Here is a 16,289-nt window from a genome sequence, read left to right as displayed (position 1 = left end):
GCAGCGGGAGGCGGCGTCAGGGTGGGTCTGGGGCCGGGGTCGCGTCCCTGGCTGCAGTGATGGTGATGCGGTGGGAAGTGCGGGACCCCCGGGGCGGGCCCAGCGGCAGGTGGTGGGGGGGGGACGGGCGGGGCGGCTTGGGGGGCGGCCCGGCTCGGGGCGGGGCGGGGCGGGCTCCGGGTTCCGCGCTCTGTCCGCCCTCGCGCCCGCGCCGCGCGCCCTCCCGCTCCCGCCCCGCCTGTGCCGCCGCCGCGGCCGCGGGAGAAGCAACTTCTCGAGCGCCGGCGACCGGCCGGACCCCGGCGCCGCCCCCGGCCCAGCGCAGAGTGCCGAGGCCATGGACGCGCTGGCCTGGCCGCTGCCCCTGCTCCTCCTGCTCTGCGCGCAGCAGCCCCGCGGCACCAGGTAAGCTCCGGGGTCGCCCTCGGTGAGGAGCACCCTCGGTCTTCTTCCCCGCCCCCACCTCGTATCTACCTCCGCCCCCGTCTCCAGCTCCCCCGTCGACTGGCGTCTTCACCCCCCTCCACTCGTGCCCACTGCTCCCCCCGGCCCCCCGCGGGCGCTCCTCCCAGGACTCACGGCTCCGCTGCCCTTGGGGCCGCGGCCGCCCGGCTGCTGTCCGCCGTCCCAGTGCTGAACTGGCGCCGCGGGGCTGGGCGAACGCGTGGGAGCCGCTCTCGGTTCTCCCCCGCGCGTGGGCTCGCGGGGGTCCTCGGCCCCAGCGGCTCCTGGCCGGCCCCTGGCTGGCGTGTGCCCTTCCAGGCGCGGGCTGAGCGCTCAGCTGGGCACGAGCTGCAGGCAGGAAGAAAGGAGCGATCCCGTGGACACGGGGGAGGAGGCTGTTCCCTTCCCCATGAGAGCAGAGCTACCCAGACAAGCTTCCGCCCGCAGCTAGCAGGGCTGGGGTGGACAAGAGAAGGCTGTGTGCGGTCGTCAGAAAGTTCGGGCCCAGGACACTGTGGAGTCTCCTTTCAGGGGCCGTTTCAAATGGAATCCACTGAACTCCAGAGTATGCAAGTGGGAAGGAGCCGACTGCCTCTGCTGGGGAGCCGGGAGGGAGAGGAGAGGATGAGGGGGTGGGGGACGAGGACAAGTCAGGATTTCTAACTGTTGGGGGAGGGGAGAAGGACAAGGTTAAGAAGCAGGGTCCCCCCCGGGCTGTGGCTTCCTCCCTTTTCCTGGCTTTTCTCTTCTCTGGGGACTTGGAAGGGGCTCCAGGTAGTCTGGCATCCCGTGCACGTATCCTGGCCACCTTCCGTGGGAATTGTGAGGGGCCTTTCTGAAGATCATCTTGGTGCAAGGGCAGCAGAAAACCAGAGCAAGGACAGCCCCGACCCCCACCCCCCAGCATTCCAGATTTTGGGCAATCAGCCATTGTCAAAGACCTTAGGGACTGGGGAAGGTTGAACATCAGCCTGTGTTTGGGCTATAGGCACTCAGGCAGCACATAATGGGGAGGTGGGGGAAGATGTGGGCAAAGTCTCCTTGTTGGTGGCATGGGGGAAGAACCAGGAAGCTCTGGGTCTGGCCATAGGGTGGCCATTGTGCCCAAGATCATGGGCAATGTTGATGCGACATCCTGTCCTTGGGAGGGCTTTGTTCTTTTATCAAGCTCCATCACCCTCTTCCCTCTTCCTACTTCAAGGTAACAGGAAGGGCAGAGCATCAAGGCGTGGCCATGGATGTATGTGCTAGAGGCCTAGGATGGGCTGTTGGCCCAGTACAGCCATGGAGCTGTGATTCTGAAGTCCAAGCTGCTCCGAACCTCAAAGTCTTAGCCCAAGTTTGACACCAAAACTCATTTGGTGGTAAAGCCTGTTCTGCTCTTACATGAGGCTCATTCATTCTACTTTTGGGGCTTGCTTGTACTTTCCTGCTGGAAAATTCTCCAGATCACCCCCTGACCCTGCACCCCAAGTCCATATGTGCATTGTATTGACCCCCCCCTTTTTAAAAATATTTTATTTATTCAGGACGCCTGGGTGGCTCAGTGGTTGATCCCGGGGTCCTGGAATGGAGTCCTGCATCGGGCTCCCTGCAGGGAGCCTGCTTCTCCCTCTGCCTATGTCTCTGCCTCTCTCTCTGTGTCTTTCATGAATAAATAAATAAAGTCTTTAAAAAAAAGAGAGAGAAAAAAAGAGAGCAAGGCAGAGAGAGACAAACAGGGGGAGAGGCAGAGGGAGAGGGGGAGGCAGACTCCACTGATCAGGGAGCCCAACGTGGGACTTGATCCCAGGACCCTGAGATCATGACGTGAGCCACCCAGGTGCCCCTATATTGCCTTTCTAAAAACTGAAACATTCTGAACTCTGACCCACATCTGGTTTGGGGTTTCAGGTAATGAATGTGCTAGTCTGCCTGTGCAGGAAGGCAGGGAGACTGTGGCCATGGCCAAGAGGAGAGCCCCTGGGCTTTGTGGGCCTTGGTGGGTGACCTTCAGACAGTGCAGTGCTGTCAGTCTGGGACCTCCCTCCCACCAGCTTCTGTGTCCCTCCAGTCCAGAAGCCAGGGGGACAGTGCCCTCCCTTTCTTCCTGGAGTGATGTGAGAAGACAGGAGGTGCCTGCTCTCAGGTCAGATCCTGGGCTTCCTCATAGGAAAGTCTTGGTGGGAGAAGGAGGAAAGTGCTGTGCAGCATTTGTGGGTTGGGTCAAAGCTGTGCCTTCCCTGAGCCTGACGATCCACCCATGCAGTGGGTGCCTGAGCTTGCCAGCTGCACACCCCCATGGGTGGCCCCTCTGGGTTGCTGGCACCTCCATCTCCCTGGAGAAGCCATGCCTGTATCTCCTGCCTTGCCAGCTCACCGTGCACCCGTTGCGGTGTTCCTCTTTGCCTTGGTAACTGAGGTGCCAATGCAGCTGGTGCTGCTCTGAAAGCAGAGCTGTGAGGGATTGTGGGCTTGTGTGCACGGTGGAAAGATCCTTGGAGAGAAGCTCCCACTGCTTTGCTCAGCTACACCCACCTTTCCTTCCTGTCCCCAGGGGTACAGACAAGCGACAGGAGTGGGCTTGTTTCTCAATGGGTCAGTAGAGGGAGGGAGGCCTAATGGTGCCCAGCACCTAGGAGCAAGCCACCAGTATTTTCACGGTGCCTGCTTCATCCCAGGAGTCTGGGTGTATGTCTCTGAGTTTCTCTGTCTACATCAAGGGAGCTCCCACCCGAGGCTATCATTGGGTTCCAAGGCCATCAGATGAAGCAGAACCTGTCTCCCAAGGTGCTGGTCAGAGTCCCTAGAAGCCGACACTGTGCTGAGCTCCCCTACATGGAATGTGGACCCTGTCAACCCCTATAGCTGCTGCCTGAGCTGTGGGAGGAAAGCGAGGCCCTCCACAACCCCACCTAGCACGTAGTTCTAGCTTCACAGATGGAAAAACGAGCAGCTCCTGTGCTAGGTGAGAAGTGACGTGGGGCTGGGGGCCTGTTCCCTTCACACCCCCTTTGGGATGATGAAGGCTAGGAAATGCACTGGTATCCTCCCACTTGAGGGCGGGTTCTGTGGCTGGAGGCTTACCCATACTCTTCCTTCAGACCGCGAGTGGTCAGGGGTCCCAGCAGAGGAAAGGTATGCCTGCCTGTGGCTCCATCCAAGGCCAGGGAAGGACGGTGTCTCCTGGCAGGCGAGCCGCTGCAGCAAGATGGCAGCTGGGCCAGTCCAAAAATAAAATCTAATTGGAATCCCTTTGCATCTGATCTTCAGGGTGACCTCCATTTGTATTTTTAATTGTGTTTTCCTTGGGGCCAGGAGTTCATTCACTTCCTTCTTGCACTTTGTTACCAAATCATCTGCTCTAACCCCTCTGAACCAGGCCATTGCCTGGAGGGACCAAGGTGGTCCTTTGGGATCAGTGAGGGGCTAGTGAGTTTCCACAGCTAAGGAGCTCTTGGTTCAAAGTTGACATTCTTCAAAGCGCCGGTATATGAATCAGAGGAGGCGGCTGGGTGCCAAGCTGCTGGTACTTCCCTGACCCAGTCAAGCCCTCCTGGAGTTCTAGAACCCACTTGAGAGTACGATGTTATTACAGAGCAACACATAGCGCTGTTACTCAGTGCCCTCCTCACCTCCTGCCCGGCTGTGGGTGGGCCTTGCCCTTGGGCCAGGAGGCAGGGTGTGTTGCCTGCAGCTGCTGTAACAAGTGACCACATGCTAGGGAGCTTAAGACTAGAGACATTTATTCTTTCCCAGCTCTGGAGGCCCCTATATTGATCTCGGGGAAACCCGAGATCAAGTCTGAGGGCAGGACTGACTCTTTCTGGAGGGTTCCGAGGGAGAATCCATTTTGTGATTTCTCTGCAGCTCCTGGTGCAGCCTGGGTCCTTGGCATCCCTTGGCTTGTAGCTACATCTATCTAAATCTCTGCTTCCATTGTGTGTCTGTATGACCTCCCTGTGTGTCTGCTTTCTCTTCTTATAAGGACACCACCCATTGGATTTAGAGCCACTCCAATCAAGCATGATATCATCTTAACTAATCATAGCCCAATTTCCAAATAAGGTCCTGTTCTAAGGTTCTGGGTGGACATGAGTGTTGGGCAACAGTGTTCACCCCAGGACAGATAAACACAGGAGGGGTGGGTAGGTGGAGCGACAGGGGGCCTTAGGCCGTCTGGTGTGTACAGGCCATAAGAGGCCACAGGTGGGACAGCCCTGCGGCCCAGCACAAGCTGTCAGTGGGACTAGCTTCAATCATTGGCATGGGCCCCAGCACTCTGGCCTCAGGCTAAGCCTCAGAGGCACATGACCACTTGGGGATCTCTGGGGCCAGGCCTGGGCCTGCCTGGAAAGGGACAGAGAGCAAGAGGTTGGCTATAGGGTCCTCATGGGCCCTTATCAGGTTTGGGGTCTCACCCATCCCCCTCCACCGGCCCGCAGCTTCCTGGTCACACAGCTCTTTTCTCAAGTCACCTCCTACAGGACACTTTGCCCTCAGAGGCTGAGAGGGAGGCTGTGTGCCCTTGTCAGGATCCTCGAAGGCTATTCATCGAGAGTCCTCAGAGATGGGGGCTCTGGGACTGCCCACTGTCCTTGGGCCATTATGGAGGGAGGTTGGGGACTCTGGCTGACCCAGCAGGCTCGCTTAAGGCCGGGTCGGCAGGAGGTAGCCAAGCAGAGAGGCTGGTGGGTGAGGTGGATGAGCCCTGGGCCCTGCTCCTCCCTGGAGTTCCCTGTGTCTGGCAGGAGTTCCTGGGACTGGCCTGGTCCAGCCTAGGGGGGCTCTCACAGTGGTCTTCCTGGCCACTCTGGCTTTGGGCCTGGGAGGGGACCTAGGTTCCATAGGGATGCCTGTGCCCTGCCTGTGACCAACAGGCTCTGTGTTTTTAGAGCAATGAATGACATTGGAGACTATGTTGGCTCTAACCTGGAGATATCCTGGCTCCCCAACCTGGACGGCTTGATGGACGGCTATGCTCGCAACTTCCGGCCTGGCATTGGAGGTGAGGGCAGCCAAGGGGATTGGGAGTTTGGGGGGACTCCTGCACTCAGCTCTGGGCTGGCTCCTCCAAGGGGTGTAGCTATGGTTCCCAAGGGCCATGTCAGCCAAGGGCTAGCCACAGCTAGCTCCCCTCCAGGGAGACAGCCAGGAAGACGAATCTTCTCAGGATGTTGTTGCAGACTTTCACCAGCATGGTCCTCCCTGCAAAGCCCTGGCTAAGCCCTGTCCTGCCTACCTGGGCTTGTGCAGGGTGGAGAGCCTGGCCTCAGCATCTTCCTTACAGGGCCCCCTGTGAATGTAGCCCTGGCCATCGAGGTGGCCAGCATCGACCACATCTCGGAAGTGAACATGGTAGGTGCTGGCCAGGTTCTGCCCCACCCCTGGCCATTGGCCCCCAGGAGAGGAGCAGGGCTGATGGCCAGTGGCCCTGGCTGCCACCCTCTGCAGGAGTACACCATGACGGTGTTTCTGCACCAGAGCTGGCGGGACAGCAGGTTGGCCTACAACCACACCAACGAGACTCTGGGCCTGGACAGCCGCTTTGTGGACAAGCTCTGGCTCCCGGACACCTTCATTGTGAATGCCAAGTCCGCCTGGTTCCACGATGTGACCGTGGAGAACAAGCTTATCCGGCTGCAGCCTGATGGGGTGATCCTGTACAGCATCCGGTGAGCCTGGGACCCGCCCCCCCCAAGCTGCCTGCTGGGAGCTGTGCACGTTGTCTGTAGCCTTAGGCAACCAGCTCCTCGCGCAAAACACAGCAGCTGCAGAGGTGGCCGTGGGAAGCCCGCAGGTGCAGCATTTTGGCCAACACGGTGCCTTTCTGTTTTTTATGTGGGGATGAAATTCCTATAACATAAAATTCACCATTTCAACGTGAATGATTCAGTGGCATTTAGTACATTTGCAGTGTTGTGCAAACATCACATCTATCTGATTCCAGAACGTCTCATTCCCCCAAAAGGAGGCCCCATGCCCATGAGCACTCACTCCCCCGAACCCCACTTTCTGCCTATTCTGCACATTTCATGTCGAGTGAATCACATGCAATGTCCCCTTGGTGTCTGCCTTTCTTCTGGAGTGCAGTGTTTCTGAGGGTTACCCCGTTGTGACGTTTATCAGGGTTTGGTGGCCTAGCACCCCTCACCCATTCATGAGCTCGGGGCTGCTTCCACATGTTGGTCATCGTGAGTTGTGCTGCTGTGAACATACATGTGTGTGAATTTGTTTGAACACGTGCTTTCTGACATATGCCTTTTAAAAACAGCATTAGCTGCCAACATTTTAAAAACCAGGAGATTTATGTAAGAATCTAAATTCTTCTGGAAAATCAGAACATTTGGCAACCCGGACCTTTTTGTACACTGCCCAGGCAGTGGGACTGCCCAGAGGTCAGGTGCTCAGGCTGGACCTGCCTTCTAAGCTCCCCATGTAGCCCAGCGAAGAAAGTGAATGAAGCCAGTGGTGATAACTGAAGAAAGACCCACAAATATCCGTACACGGACCACAGTTTTCAGCCCTCACCCAGATGCCAGTGAAACCCAAGAGGCTGTTTGGCTATGCTCGCTGGAGGTGGCCCCTCTGGGTGGGGGGCAAGAGAACCAGAGGATTTCGGGCACTGGCCTTGCTCCTGGAGGCCTCACCAGCATGTTGTCTGGGCAGAATCACCTCCACGGTGGCCTGTGACATGGACCTGGCCAAATACCCTATGGACGAGCAGGAGTGTATGCTGCACCTGGAAAGCTGTGAGTGCCCTTCTGGGGCCGGGACAGGGTGGGGTTGCACTCGGGCCAGGCCGTGCAGGTGTCTCCAGTGACTTTGCTGTGAGAGGAGAGGGGACTCACAGCTGGCCCAGCTCAGGCACAGGAAGGCATCTGGGACGGGCCCTATGGCATCAGAGGCCTGGGCTGAGGAGAAGGAAGAGAGGTTGCTGGAAGGCCTGACCGGCCTGGCCCTCTTCCCACGGGTCAGTGCCTTGCCCGGGATGGACAGGTGCGGAGCCCAGACAAGGTGTGTGTGTGTGTGTCACCGACCCAGTGTGACAGCCCCTGTGGCTCACCTGCCCTTTGGCCAGCTCTTCTGGCCCCGGCCACCTGCCCAAGGTCTTCCCTTTGTGTCCTTGGCTGTGTCTTCATGTGCTGTCCTCCATCTCCACCATGGGTGGGGTGCTTCTGCTGAGGGCTCCTGGGGGCCGGGGGACACCGGGCTCTACTGCCCACCTGGGGCTCTCCTGCAGATGGTTACTCCTCGGAGGACATCGTTTACTACTGGTCTGAGAACCAGGAGCAGATCCACGGCTTGAACAAGCTGCAGTTGGCTCAGTTCACCATCACCAGCTACCACTTTGCCACAGAGCTGATGAACTTCAAATCTGGTAACGTGGCTTCTTGTGGCTTCTAGTGGCCTCTCGTGGCCTCTTCCTGTAAACCTGGCTTGTGGTTTTTTGGCACTTTTAACTAAGTTGCTAGTTGGCTCCTCCATTACCCTGAGGATGTGGCTGGAAAACCACTGATGGCCGTGGGCTGCGCCCAACCAAGGGACTCAGGACACCACAGTGCGGATGTGGCTCAGGCTCTCTCTGCCTTATTCTTCTGTCCTTTGCTGCTTCCTGGAGGCTAGCCGTGCCTAGGGCCTGGGGTCTGGGGAGTATGAGGGGTGTGGGGGTCAGGGCCACACCTCCTGAGGCTGCCTTGTCTCCTGGCCTCTCCTGCCCCTTCCCAGCACCTACCACCTGGTCATTGGTGCCCACTAGCCTGGCTGGCTCTTTGCTGTAGCTTGGCTGTGCATGGAGGAGGGCCAGGACAGGTGAGCTGGCCACATTGCTGGCTGAGTTCCCTGGGTCAGGGCAGCACTGGACCTGTCTCCCTCTGTCCTCTGGGTGACCCTGCAGGGGGCCAGCCTCTTCCCAACAAGACCCCGGGCAGAGGAGCCCCCTGACCTATTGGGCTTTGTGGGGAAGGTGGGGAAGAAGGGGTCTGAGGATTACAGTGGCTCCCCAGTGCCCTGCCACATCCTCCTCTCCACCCGAGAGCCACTGTGTGTGGGTAGGGGGTGTGGGGGGTGTGGGGGGTGAGGTCCCAACCAGAAGCGTTTCCCGGCAGCGGGTCAGTTTCCTCGGCTCAGCCTGCACTTCCACCTCCGGAGGAACCGGGGCGTCTACATCATCCAGTCCTACATGCCCTCCATCCTCCTGGTCGCCATGTCTTGGGTCTCCTTCTGGATCAGTCAGGCAGCAGTGCCCGCCAGGGTATCTCTAGGTACAGGGCCCTGATCTTTCCTCAGAGGGAGCTGGTGGAAGGATTGGAGCCCAAAAATAGGACTCCAACCCTGCTCGCCACAAGCCTGGTCTTGCCTCCTTGTTCCCAGCTGTCCTGGGCCAGTGGCCAGCCAGGCTGGGGCTGGTTAGAGGAGCTGACCTGCACCTGGGCTGGGGGCAGGGATGCAGGGAGATGACAGGGGCCCCAGCAGTGTCACTGCCCATTCCCAGCAGGCATTACCACAGTGCTGACCATGACCACGCTGATGGTCAGTGCCCGCTCCTCCCTCCCGCGGGCCTCAGCCATCAAGGCGCTGGATGTGTACTTCTGGATCTGCTATGTCTTTGTGTTTGCTGCGTTGGTGGAGTATGCCTTCGCCCACTTCAATGCTGACTACCGGAAGAAGCAAAAGGCCAAGGCCAAGGCCAAGGTCAAGGTCACAGAGCAGAGAGCAGAGGTGAGGCTGGGGCTCCTGGTTCTCTGGTGCTCAGAAACAAGGACGGCCTCCCCTACCACCTCCCACTGCCCCTCAGCCCCCACTCCCTCCGCCCCCAGCACAGAAGGGCAGTGTTGCTGGGGCCACTTTTCCTGGGACCGATTCAGGACCTACTGCTCTGGGGAGGTAACCTGCAGCCCCTGGCACAGGACAGCAGGCCTGGACTCTTTGGCCCTTCCTGCTGCTGGTCACAGTGATACCCACAGAGGGACTTAGCTGCTGACCCAGGTTGGGGGTTCTGGGGGAGGCAGCCAGCCCTTGGCTCAGCCCTGTCCCCCCACCCCTACCCTCACTATGCAGATGGATGTGAAGAATGCCATTGTGCTGTTCTCCTTGTCCGCCGCGGGAGTCACCCAGGAGCTGGCAGTGTCCCGTCGGCAGTGCCGCAGGCCTGGGAACCTCATGGGCTCCTATAGGTGTGTGGAGGTGGAGACAGGAGAAGCCAAGAAACAGCGGGGGGCCCGTGCAGGGGGCCAAGGAGGCCTCCGTACACTTTTCAAGCCCATCGACGCAGACACCATCGACATTTATGCCCGTGTGGTGTTCCCTGCGGCCTTTGTGGCAGTCAATGTCCTCTACTGGGCAGCCTACACCATGTGAGGGCAGAGGTGGGCCTCTGCCTGTCCTGGAGCCCATAGCCACCAGGTAATCTGCCCACTCTGGCTGTTTCAAAGGGGACATGACAACAGGCCACATAAAACGAGAGGAAAGCCTTGGCCTCCCTGCATACCCTAGGCTCTGTCCCCACTGTCACCTGGAAGTCAGCCTGGGGCTCCCCCAATGCACCTCTCCTGCAGACCCCCAGCCCAGCTCCTCCTTGGCAGAGCCAGCTTGACCTGAGGCTGAGCTAGGCACGCTCAGGGCCCTTGGTGGACTTCACAATCCTGATTCTAGGCATTTGGTCTGTGGGTTTGGGACCAGGTCGTGGGAGGCTGGGAGTAGGTGGTGCTACTTTCTTGGTGAAATGGTAGAGAAGGGCGTCCATGGGCCTTCGGTCCCAGCATGAAATAAAGCCTTTGGCTGCTTGCTGTGCTCCCTGTGCCTATGGCTGGGCTGGGGCCGTACCCTCGCTGACTAGAGACCATCTCCAGCTGTGGGCTCCCTGGGCTCTGGATGGAGGGGCTTGGAGCTAGATGTGCCCATGTCCTTGGGCATCGGTGGGAGGGGCAGAGGTATGGGGACCTAGAGAGGCTGGAGGAGTCCACCCCAACTTGGTCTCTTGGTCCCTTGGCCAGGATGCCTCTACGCTGTCTCCTTAGACATGGTGATGGGTGAAGGGAGGCCATTGAGTCTCCATGAACACCACTCAGCCCTTTCTCCTCTGCTGCCACCATGGACGTAGGGTGACGAGGTTGCAGCAGGGTGACAGGGGTCATTGGTCACTGGAGATCTGACAGGCAGCAGGGGGTCCAGGTTTTCGGTGGCACCAAAGCAGAGCAAGTCATCACACTTAGAGGAGACGAAAGCCGGCAGTGAGAGGAGCAGTGGTCACAGCAGAGCCCTGAAAGCCTGTGGATGAGGCTAGCCATGGGTATGCCACACTGTGGTCAGGGTGGCAGCCAGGTGACTGCCCAGCTGGCCCCGTGGTGCCCTTCCTGATGGTCCCCACCTCAGGCCACCTCAAGGGGGAAAGGATGGTGACTTTGTGTGAACCCTGGGGCCTGCCATCTGCCTCTGGCCATACAATCTATCCAGGGGTCTGCAGCTTTGGAGGCCATGGGGACAGGATGCTAGAGGACACTTACTCCCAAAGGGCTATGCTGGCAGAGTGACTACTGAGGTCCAGATGCCCCAGCAAAGGGGTGCAGGGTAGGGCTCCCCAAAGACCTGGCCTTGTCAGGGGCAAAGGAGAACATCCGCCAATCTTCCCAAACCACAACCCAGGCTTAGCACTTCCAGCTCCCACTTCACTCTTCCTCCCTCTCTTCCTCCAGCTCCTCCTTCTCCCCCTCCAGCCCTACCTCCATCTCTAGCTCCAAGGCCCTTTACCTCCTCAAGACCTCTTCTGGTACAAGGTTACCCCTTCGTCCCCTGCCCTAAAGGCCTGGGTTGCAGAGCTTGGCAGAGTCATCCAGGGAGTAGGATGGGCCAAGGAGCAAGACCTCCAGGATTCAATGTGAGCAGAAGCTCCACAAATGGAGTGGACCTGGGGGTGAGTGGAGAGCAGGTGGCTGATGAACAGCAGGGCTTGGATCTGGGTCAGCTGGGGATCCGGGCCACCTCAGGACAGGCGGGGGTATTGGGGGCAGCCAAGTCCGGCCAAGTCCATAAATGAGGACAGTGATGCCCAGGGGCAATGGCCCCTGTATCCCTTGCCACCCGGTACCTTCTTGTGCAGAGTCACTGCTCCCTCCTCCTGGACCCTGGAGGACTCCCCGGGGTAGGGTGTTCCAGCTCCAGATAGTGCACAGAAGCTACCAGGCGGGGCTCAAGGCTGCCCGTCCTCCTCAACCCTGGAGGCAGCTAGGGTGCTGTCCCAAGCCTTATGTTGTATGGAGGAAGGCCGGGTGGGGTCAGCTGCACCCGTGGGCCTCAGGGGATGTGCAGGTTGGTTCAAGGTTCACGGAGCTGCTGAGCTGCCAGGACACTTCCCCCCCCGCCCCCCTGCCGGCCCCATGCCTGCCTGTCCTCACCTTCCCTGTGGCTTGCAGGCTGCCCTCTCTCTGCGGCACATAACCCACAAGGAGCTATTTAAAGCCGGCCTTTGTGCCCGCCTCGGGCACCCACGCGTCGAGGCCCACCCGGGCAGGAGCCTTCGCCTGGTTCCGCACCCAGCAATCACTCGCTCCAGCCTGCAGGCTGCTATTTCTGCCCACATATTTACAGGGCCAGAAAAAAGGGACGGGAAGGGCTGGTGCTTTATAAACGCTGAGTTCTATTCCGGGGGTGATGAGATGGGCAGATTGAAGGCCGGGGCGGATCGAGGTTTGCAGCTGAGCAGGCCCAGCTCAGAAAGGGGGTGCCAGCAGTTCCCGTATTACAGGCATCTGGGCTGGCAGGAGGATGGGGAGGGGATGGTGGGGAGGGGAGGCTGCCTCCGGATGTGTCTCATTGCAGCAGGACAGTTTTGGGGGGCTGCTGGCTTCCTCGTGTGTTGTCTCTGGCAGACGCTGGAATGTGCATTGTCAATGCTGCCTTTGAAATGCTTCCCTGAGAGCTGGGACAGCTCCTCCCCAAGTCCGGAGGGTCCGGGGTAGTGACCCCATTTTGCTCTCCTGCCCACAGCAGGGGCACATCCCCAGCACCTGGGGGACATCATTTGGGTTCTCTCCAAAGCCAAGCCTGGGACGAGGGCTTTGGAGCAGTGCATTTATTCAGGAGGGATGACTTTCCTGGGGCTGCCACGGCAAAGGACCACAGACCAGGTGCTGGAAACAACAGAAATTTGTTCTCTTGGTCTGGAGGCCAGAAGTCCAAGATCAAGGCGTGGGCAGGTTTGCCCTCTGGATGCTGTTTGGAGAGGGGGGGGTCTGTCCCAGCTCCTGCTGCTGCCAGGGATCTTCATGTCCCTTGGCTAGAGATGCAGCACCCAATCTCTGCCTGTGGACACGTGGCACCGTTCTGTGTATCCTCTTCTTACAAAGGCGGCTGTCATTGGATTTAAGGACTTATATATTTTTTGTAAGACTTTATTTATTTATTCATGAGAGATACACACAGAGAGAGAGAGGCAGAGACACAGGCAGAGGGAGAAACAGGCTCTATGCAGGGAGCCCGATGTGGGACTCGATCCCGGGTCTCCAAGATCACGCCCTGGGCCGAAGGCGGTGCTAAACTGCTGAGCCACCCGGGCTGCCCTTAAGGACTCATCTTAACCTTATTTCTAAATAAGGCCTGGGTAGGCATGAATTTGGGGGGACACTGTTTAACGCAGTTTGGGGGTGATGTGGAGGCAAGAGTGCAGGAAGCAGAAAACGCTGGAAGGTGCCTTATGGCCTGGGGCACTTGGGTCCCAATCCTGCTGGGAAGCCCCTGCCCAACATTGGAATGCACCTCTGAGGTATTCTTGAGGAAGGAGGAGCTGGGGCATTTATCACCCACTGCCACCCCAGGGCCACCCTGCCTGTAAGCAGAGGACAGCCTGGAGACACTGTGGAAAGTGCTAGAAAGGCTGCTGCTTGTGGCAGGTGCAGTGCAGGGGTCCTGGCAGTGGGCAGTCATCCCTGCAGTGCTCACGTCTGCTCAGAACATCGCTGGTGCTTCAAGGTGGTGGCTGTCACAGCGCCACCAACAAAGACAACCTCGATGAGCACAAGAAGACACAGTTGATCCCTATGGCTGCAGGTGCTACTGAGGCATTAACTGAGAGGCATCCTTTTCCCTACCACCCCCTATCTGTCCCTGACCAGCACCTCTGCTTGCTTTGGTAGCCGCTTGGCCCTCACTGGACGTGCGTTGCTGCCGTGGCCCACTCTGTGCCACTGATGTGGAAGCCCCCAGAGGTGAATCCTGCAAAACTGAAAACCAAGCATCCTGCTCAGATTTCTGGCCTCTGGAGGATTTGTACTCACCACTGTTCTTCAAGGACATTCTTTTTTTTTTTTTTTTTCTTTTTTTTCAAGGACATTCTTGAGTGGGGCAAGTGGCACAACGGTCCATTGTCACCTCTGTCCAACGTATCATGCTGGCATGATATCTGTGAACCAGGATGGAGGTGGGTTCCCCTCTGTCACATGATTGTAGGGACCCCAGCCCCCCATGAGGCCACAGACTTGCACTGAAGGGAGGCTCTGATTCCATGGTATAGCTGACCTGGTCACCTGGGCCAATTTTCATGTAACTTTTTGACTCTTGAGACTCACTTGATTCTAAGCCATGCAATGCATTTCTACTGTCTGCCAGACAGTGACTGTGCCCACTTAGCAATGCCGTGGTAGGCAGCTCTGGGTGTGTTACCGTGCCATGGCCTGTGGCCAGGTACCATGGTCCTGGTTGGTGCCAGGGCCCAGTCTCATCTTGGGAGCTGCTTTTCATGGGGCACATGGTTCTCTGCTGTGGCCTTGCTCCAGAATCCAGGTGCCCTTCCATGACACTTCCTGACAGGGGCTTGCAGGGACCCACCACAGGCCTCTCGAACTCCAACTAGACTTCTATCCAGGAGGAAAGACAGGAAAGCTTGCACCCAACCTGCCTCTGCTGTCCTTTCTCTTTATGCCTCATTCAAAATACAGGAAATGTGGCATTTGTAGCTTCCACCATTCAAAGAAGCCCACCAAGCACCGTGTACTGTGCAACAAGCCCTTTATCTTTAAGGGAACGTTCCAGCATGAGCCAGACTGTCATACCCCTTGAAATCCCCAAATGTGGCAGAACCTGGAATTCTTTTTTTTTTTTTTAGAACCTGGAATTCTTGTAGGATTTCTCTGACTTCTGGCCAGCAGGTGTTTCACCAGGACACACAGGTTACTTCCACTTCTTTTTCAGCAGGTCCAATGAACAGAACATCCTCAGTAAATGAACCCATGAGACGTCCATCAGATGTGCAGGGAGTGAGGGCCCCGTGTGCCATATTGTAACAGCAAGGGAGAGCTCACCCAGCGCTAGGGCAGGACAGCAGTCTGGGCACACTCAGCTGTCCATAGGCAGAGTGGGTGTAACACAGTGACTGGAGCAATCTGCACACCTAGAAGCAGAGGCTATCCTTGGCAGACACCCTTGCCGGCTCCAGGGCATTGGAGTTGCTGCCCTGTTCCGCTTACTGCCCTCCATCCGGTTTGTTCAAAGGCCGTGCCAGCGGCCTGAATGGGAATGTGAAGGGGGCTCCACTCCCGAATTCTCTGTCTTTGAGGTTGGCGTTCGCATCTGTCCTTCAACCTGGAAGAAGTGTTTCCAAGTCACTGTCTCTGCTGGGGAATGAGGGCAGCTTCACACGGTGACTGGGCTTTCTCTACCACAGGGCACTCACCCCTCAGGATAGGGAAACATGAGAGGACTCTGGCAGCTGCCAAATAAATCCACCATGAAGCAGGTGGGAACCAGGGAATGATCATAGGATGTGTCCACAAGCCTGCTGGATCGACTCTGAGGGGGACATGGGCCAGGACTCCATCCATCACTCGACATTCATAAGCCCTCGTACCACCTGGGGGCCAGTTTTGACATCTTGGGTCTCTTGGTACCACTGTCAACCCAGACCCTGTATCAAAAAGTCCTTCAACAGGACGCCTGGGTGGCTCAGCGGTTGAGTGTCTGCCTTTTGCTCAGGGCGTGATCCCGCGGTTCCGGGATTGAGTCCCGTATCAGGCTCTCTGCATGAAGCCTGCTTCTCCCTCTGCCTCTGAGAGTCTCTGCCCCTCTCGCTGTCTCTCATGAATGAATAAAACCTTTAAAAAAAAGTCCTTCAAAATTATGGGTATCCTTTGTCCAGAGTAGAGTTACTCCAGGGGAATGTGTGGCACATATGCGTGTGGGGTAGTGTGGAGCCCTTCCGTGAGGCGCTGGAACCTCTCTAAGCAACAGGGGTGTGGACTGGAATGCTGGTCCCTCCGGGAAGGAGTGTTGACATCAGCCTTGGACATCCCAGTGCTTGATTATCCTTGTTCATGCAAGTCAGGCGATGCCCTAGTTAGTTGCTCATCCGTCCACCCGGGGCTGCCAGGGTCTCTGAGCCAGCGCCACAGATTCCCACAGGCACCTGGCTTCCCTCTAGAGTCTCTTCCCATCACCATCACGGCCCCACCTTGACCCTGATCACGCGCAGCCACACCCCTCCTGCTGCAGCTCTCATGGTGGCTTTCTACCTGTTACACTGGCCATTTGGATCAGCCCTGGCTGAGCTTCTTGGCAATGCTGGTACCCTTTCCTGTTACGTTAGTGGAAGGCATGTCTTCCAAGCCCCCTTGGGGACCCAGTAAGCTGCTGGTTCCCATGAACTCATCCCAATAGCCCCCCTCCTGGCCTTGGGCCCATACCTCACACTCTTCCAAAGATACTCTGGTGTTTCTGCCTCATATGTATTGGCCACCATCACAGCCCAGCTTCTGAGGGCCACCCCAAGTGTATTAAGGCTGGCTCCATCTGCGGAGATGTTAATGCTTAGTTGTAGGTGACTGCCCCTGTATCAGTACACTCTCCCCTGCCCAGCCTCAGATTCCATACACCCCCAT

The 16,289-nt window shown here is 57.9% G+C and overlaps 1 protein-coding gene and 1 long non-coding RNA gene across 7 annotated transcripts; both read left to right on the top strand.

Moving 5' to 3' along the window:
* Window positions 1-226: 226 nt before the first annotated feature.
* On the top strand, window positions 227-10,208 carry GABRD (gamma-aminobutyric acid type A receptor subunit delta). Of its 6 annotated transcripts, none has more exons than XM_077891593.1 (9): window positions 227-405; window positions 5,319-5,431; window positions 5,714-5,781; window positions 5,908-6,098; window positions 7,093-7,175; window positions 7,667-7,804; window positions 8,532-8,687; window positions 8,918-9,144; window positions 9,484-10,208. In XM_077891593.1, exons 1-9 carry the CDS (start codon window positions 338-340, stop codon window positions 9,781-9,783), a joined length of 1,344 nt encoding a protein of 447 aa, XP_077747719.1. In that variant the 5' UTR covers window positions 227-337; the 3' UTR covers window positions 9,784-10,208. The 6 variants fall into 6 exon arrangements, with proteins under 6 accessions (XP_077747719.1, XP_077747717.1, XP_077747718.1 ...); XM_077891591.1 differs by having other exon boundaries at window positions 228-405; window positions 5,878-6,098; XM_077891592.1 differs by having other exon boundaries at window positions 229-405; window positions 5,878-6,098; window positions 8,921-9,144.
* A 3,528-nt stretch (window positions 10,209-13,736) lies between these two features.
* LOC144310530 (uncharacterized) lies at window positions 13,737-15,529 on the top strand. Its single transcript, XR_013376242.1, has 2 exons — window positions 13,737-13,837; window positions 15,080-15,529. It is a non-coding gene; the product is annotated as an uncharacterized LOC144310530 (long non-coding RNA).
* Window positions 15,530-16,289: the final 760 nt, after the last annotated feature.

Source organism: Canis aureus, chromosome 3 (assembly GCF_053574225.1).
Source record: "Canis aureus isolate CA01 chromosome 3, VMU_Caureus_v.1.0, whole genome shotgun sequence".
Taxonomy (NCBI): Eukaryota; Metazoa; Chordata; class Mammalia; order Carnivora; family Canidae; genus Canis; species Canis aureus.
This window is presented reverse-complemented; position numbering and strand designations above follow the sequence as displayed.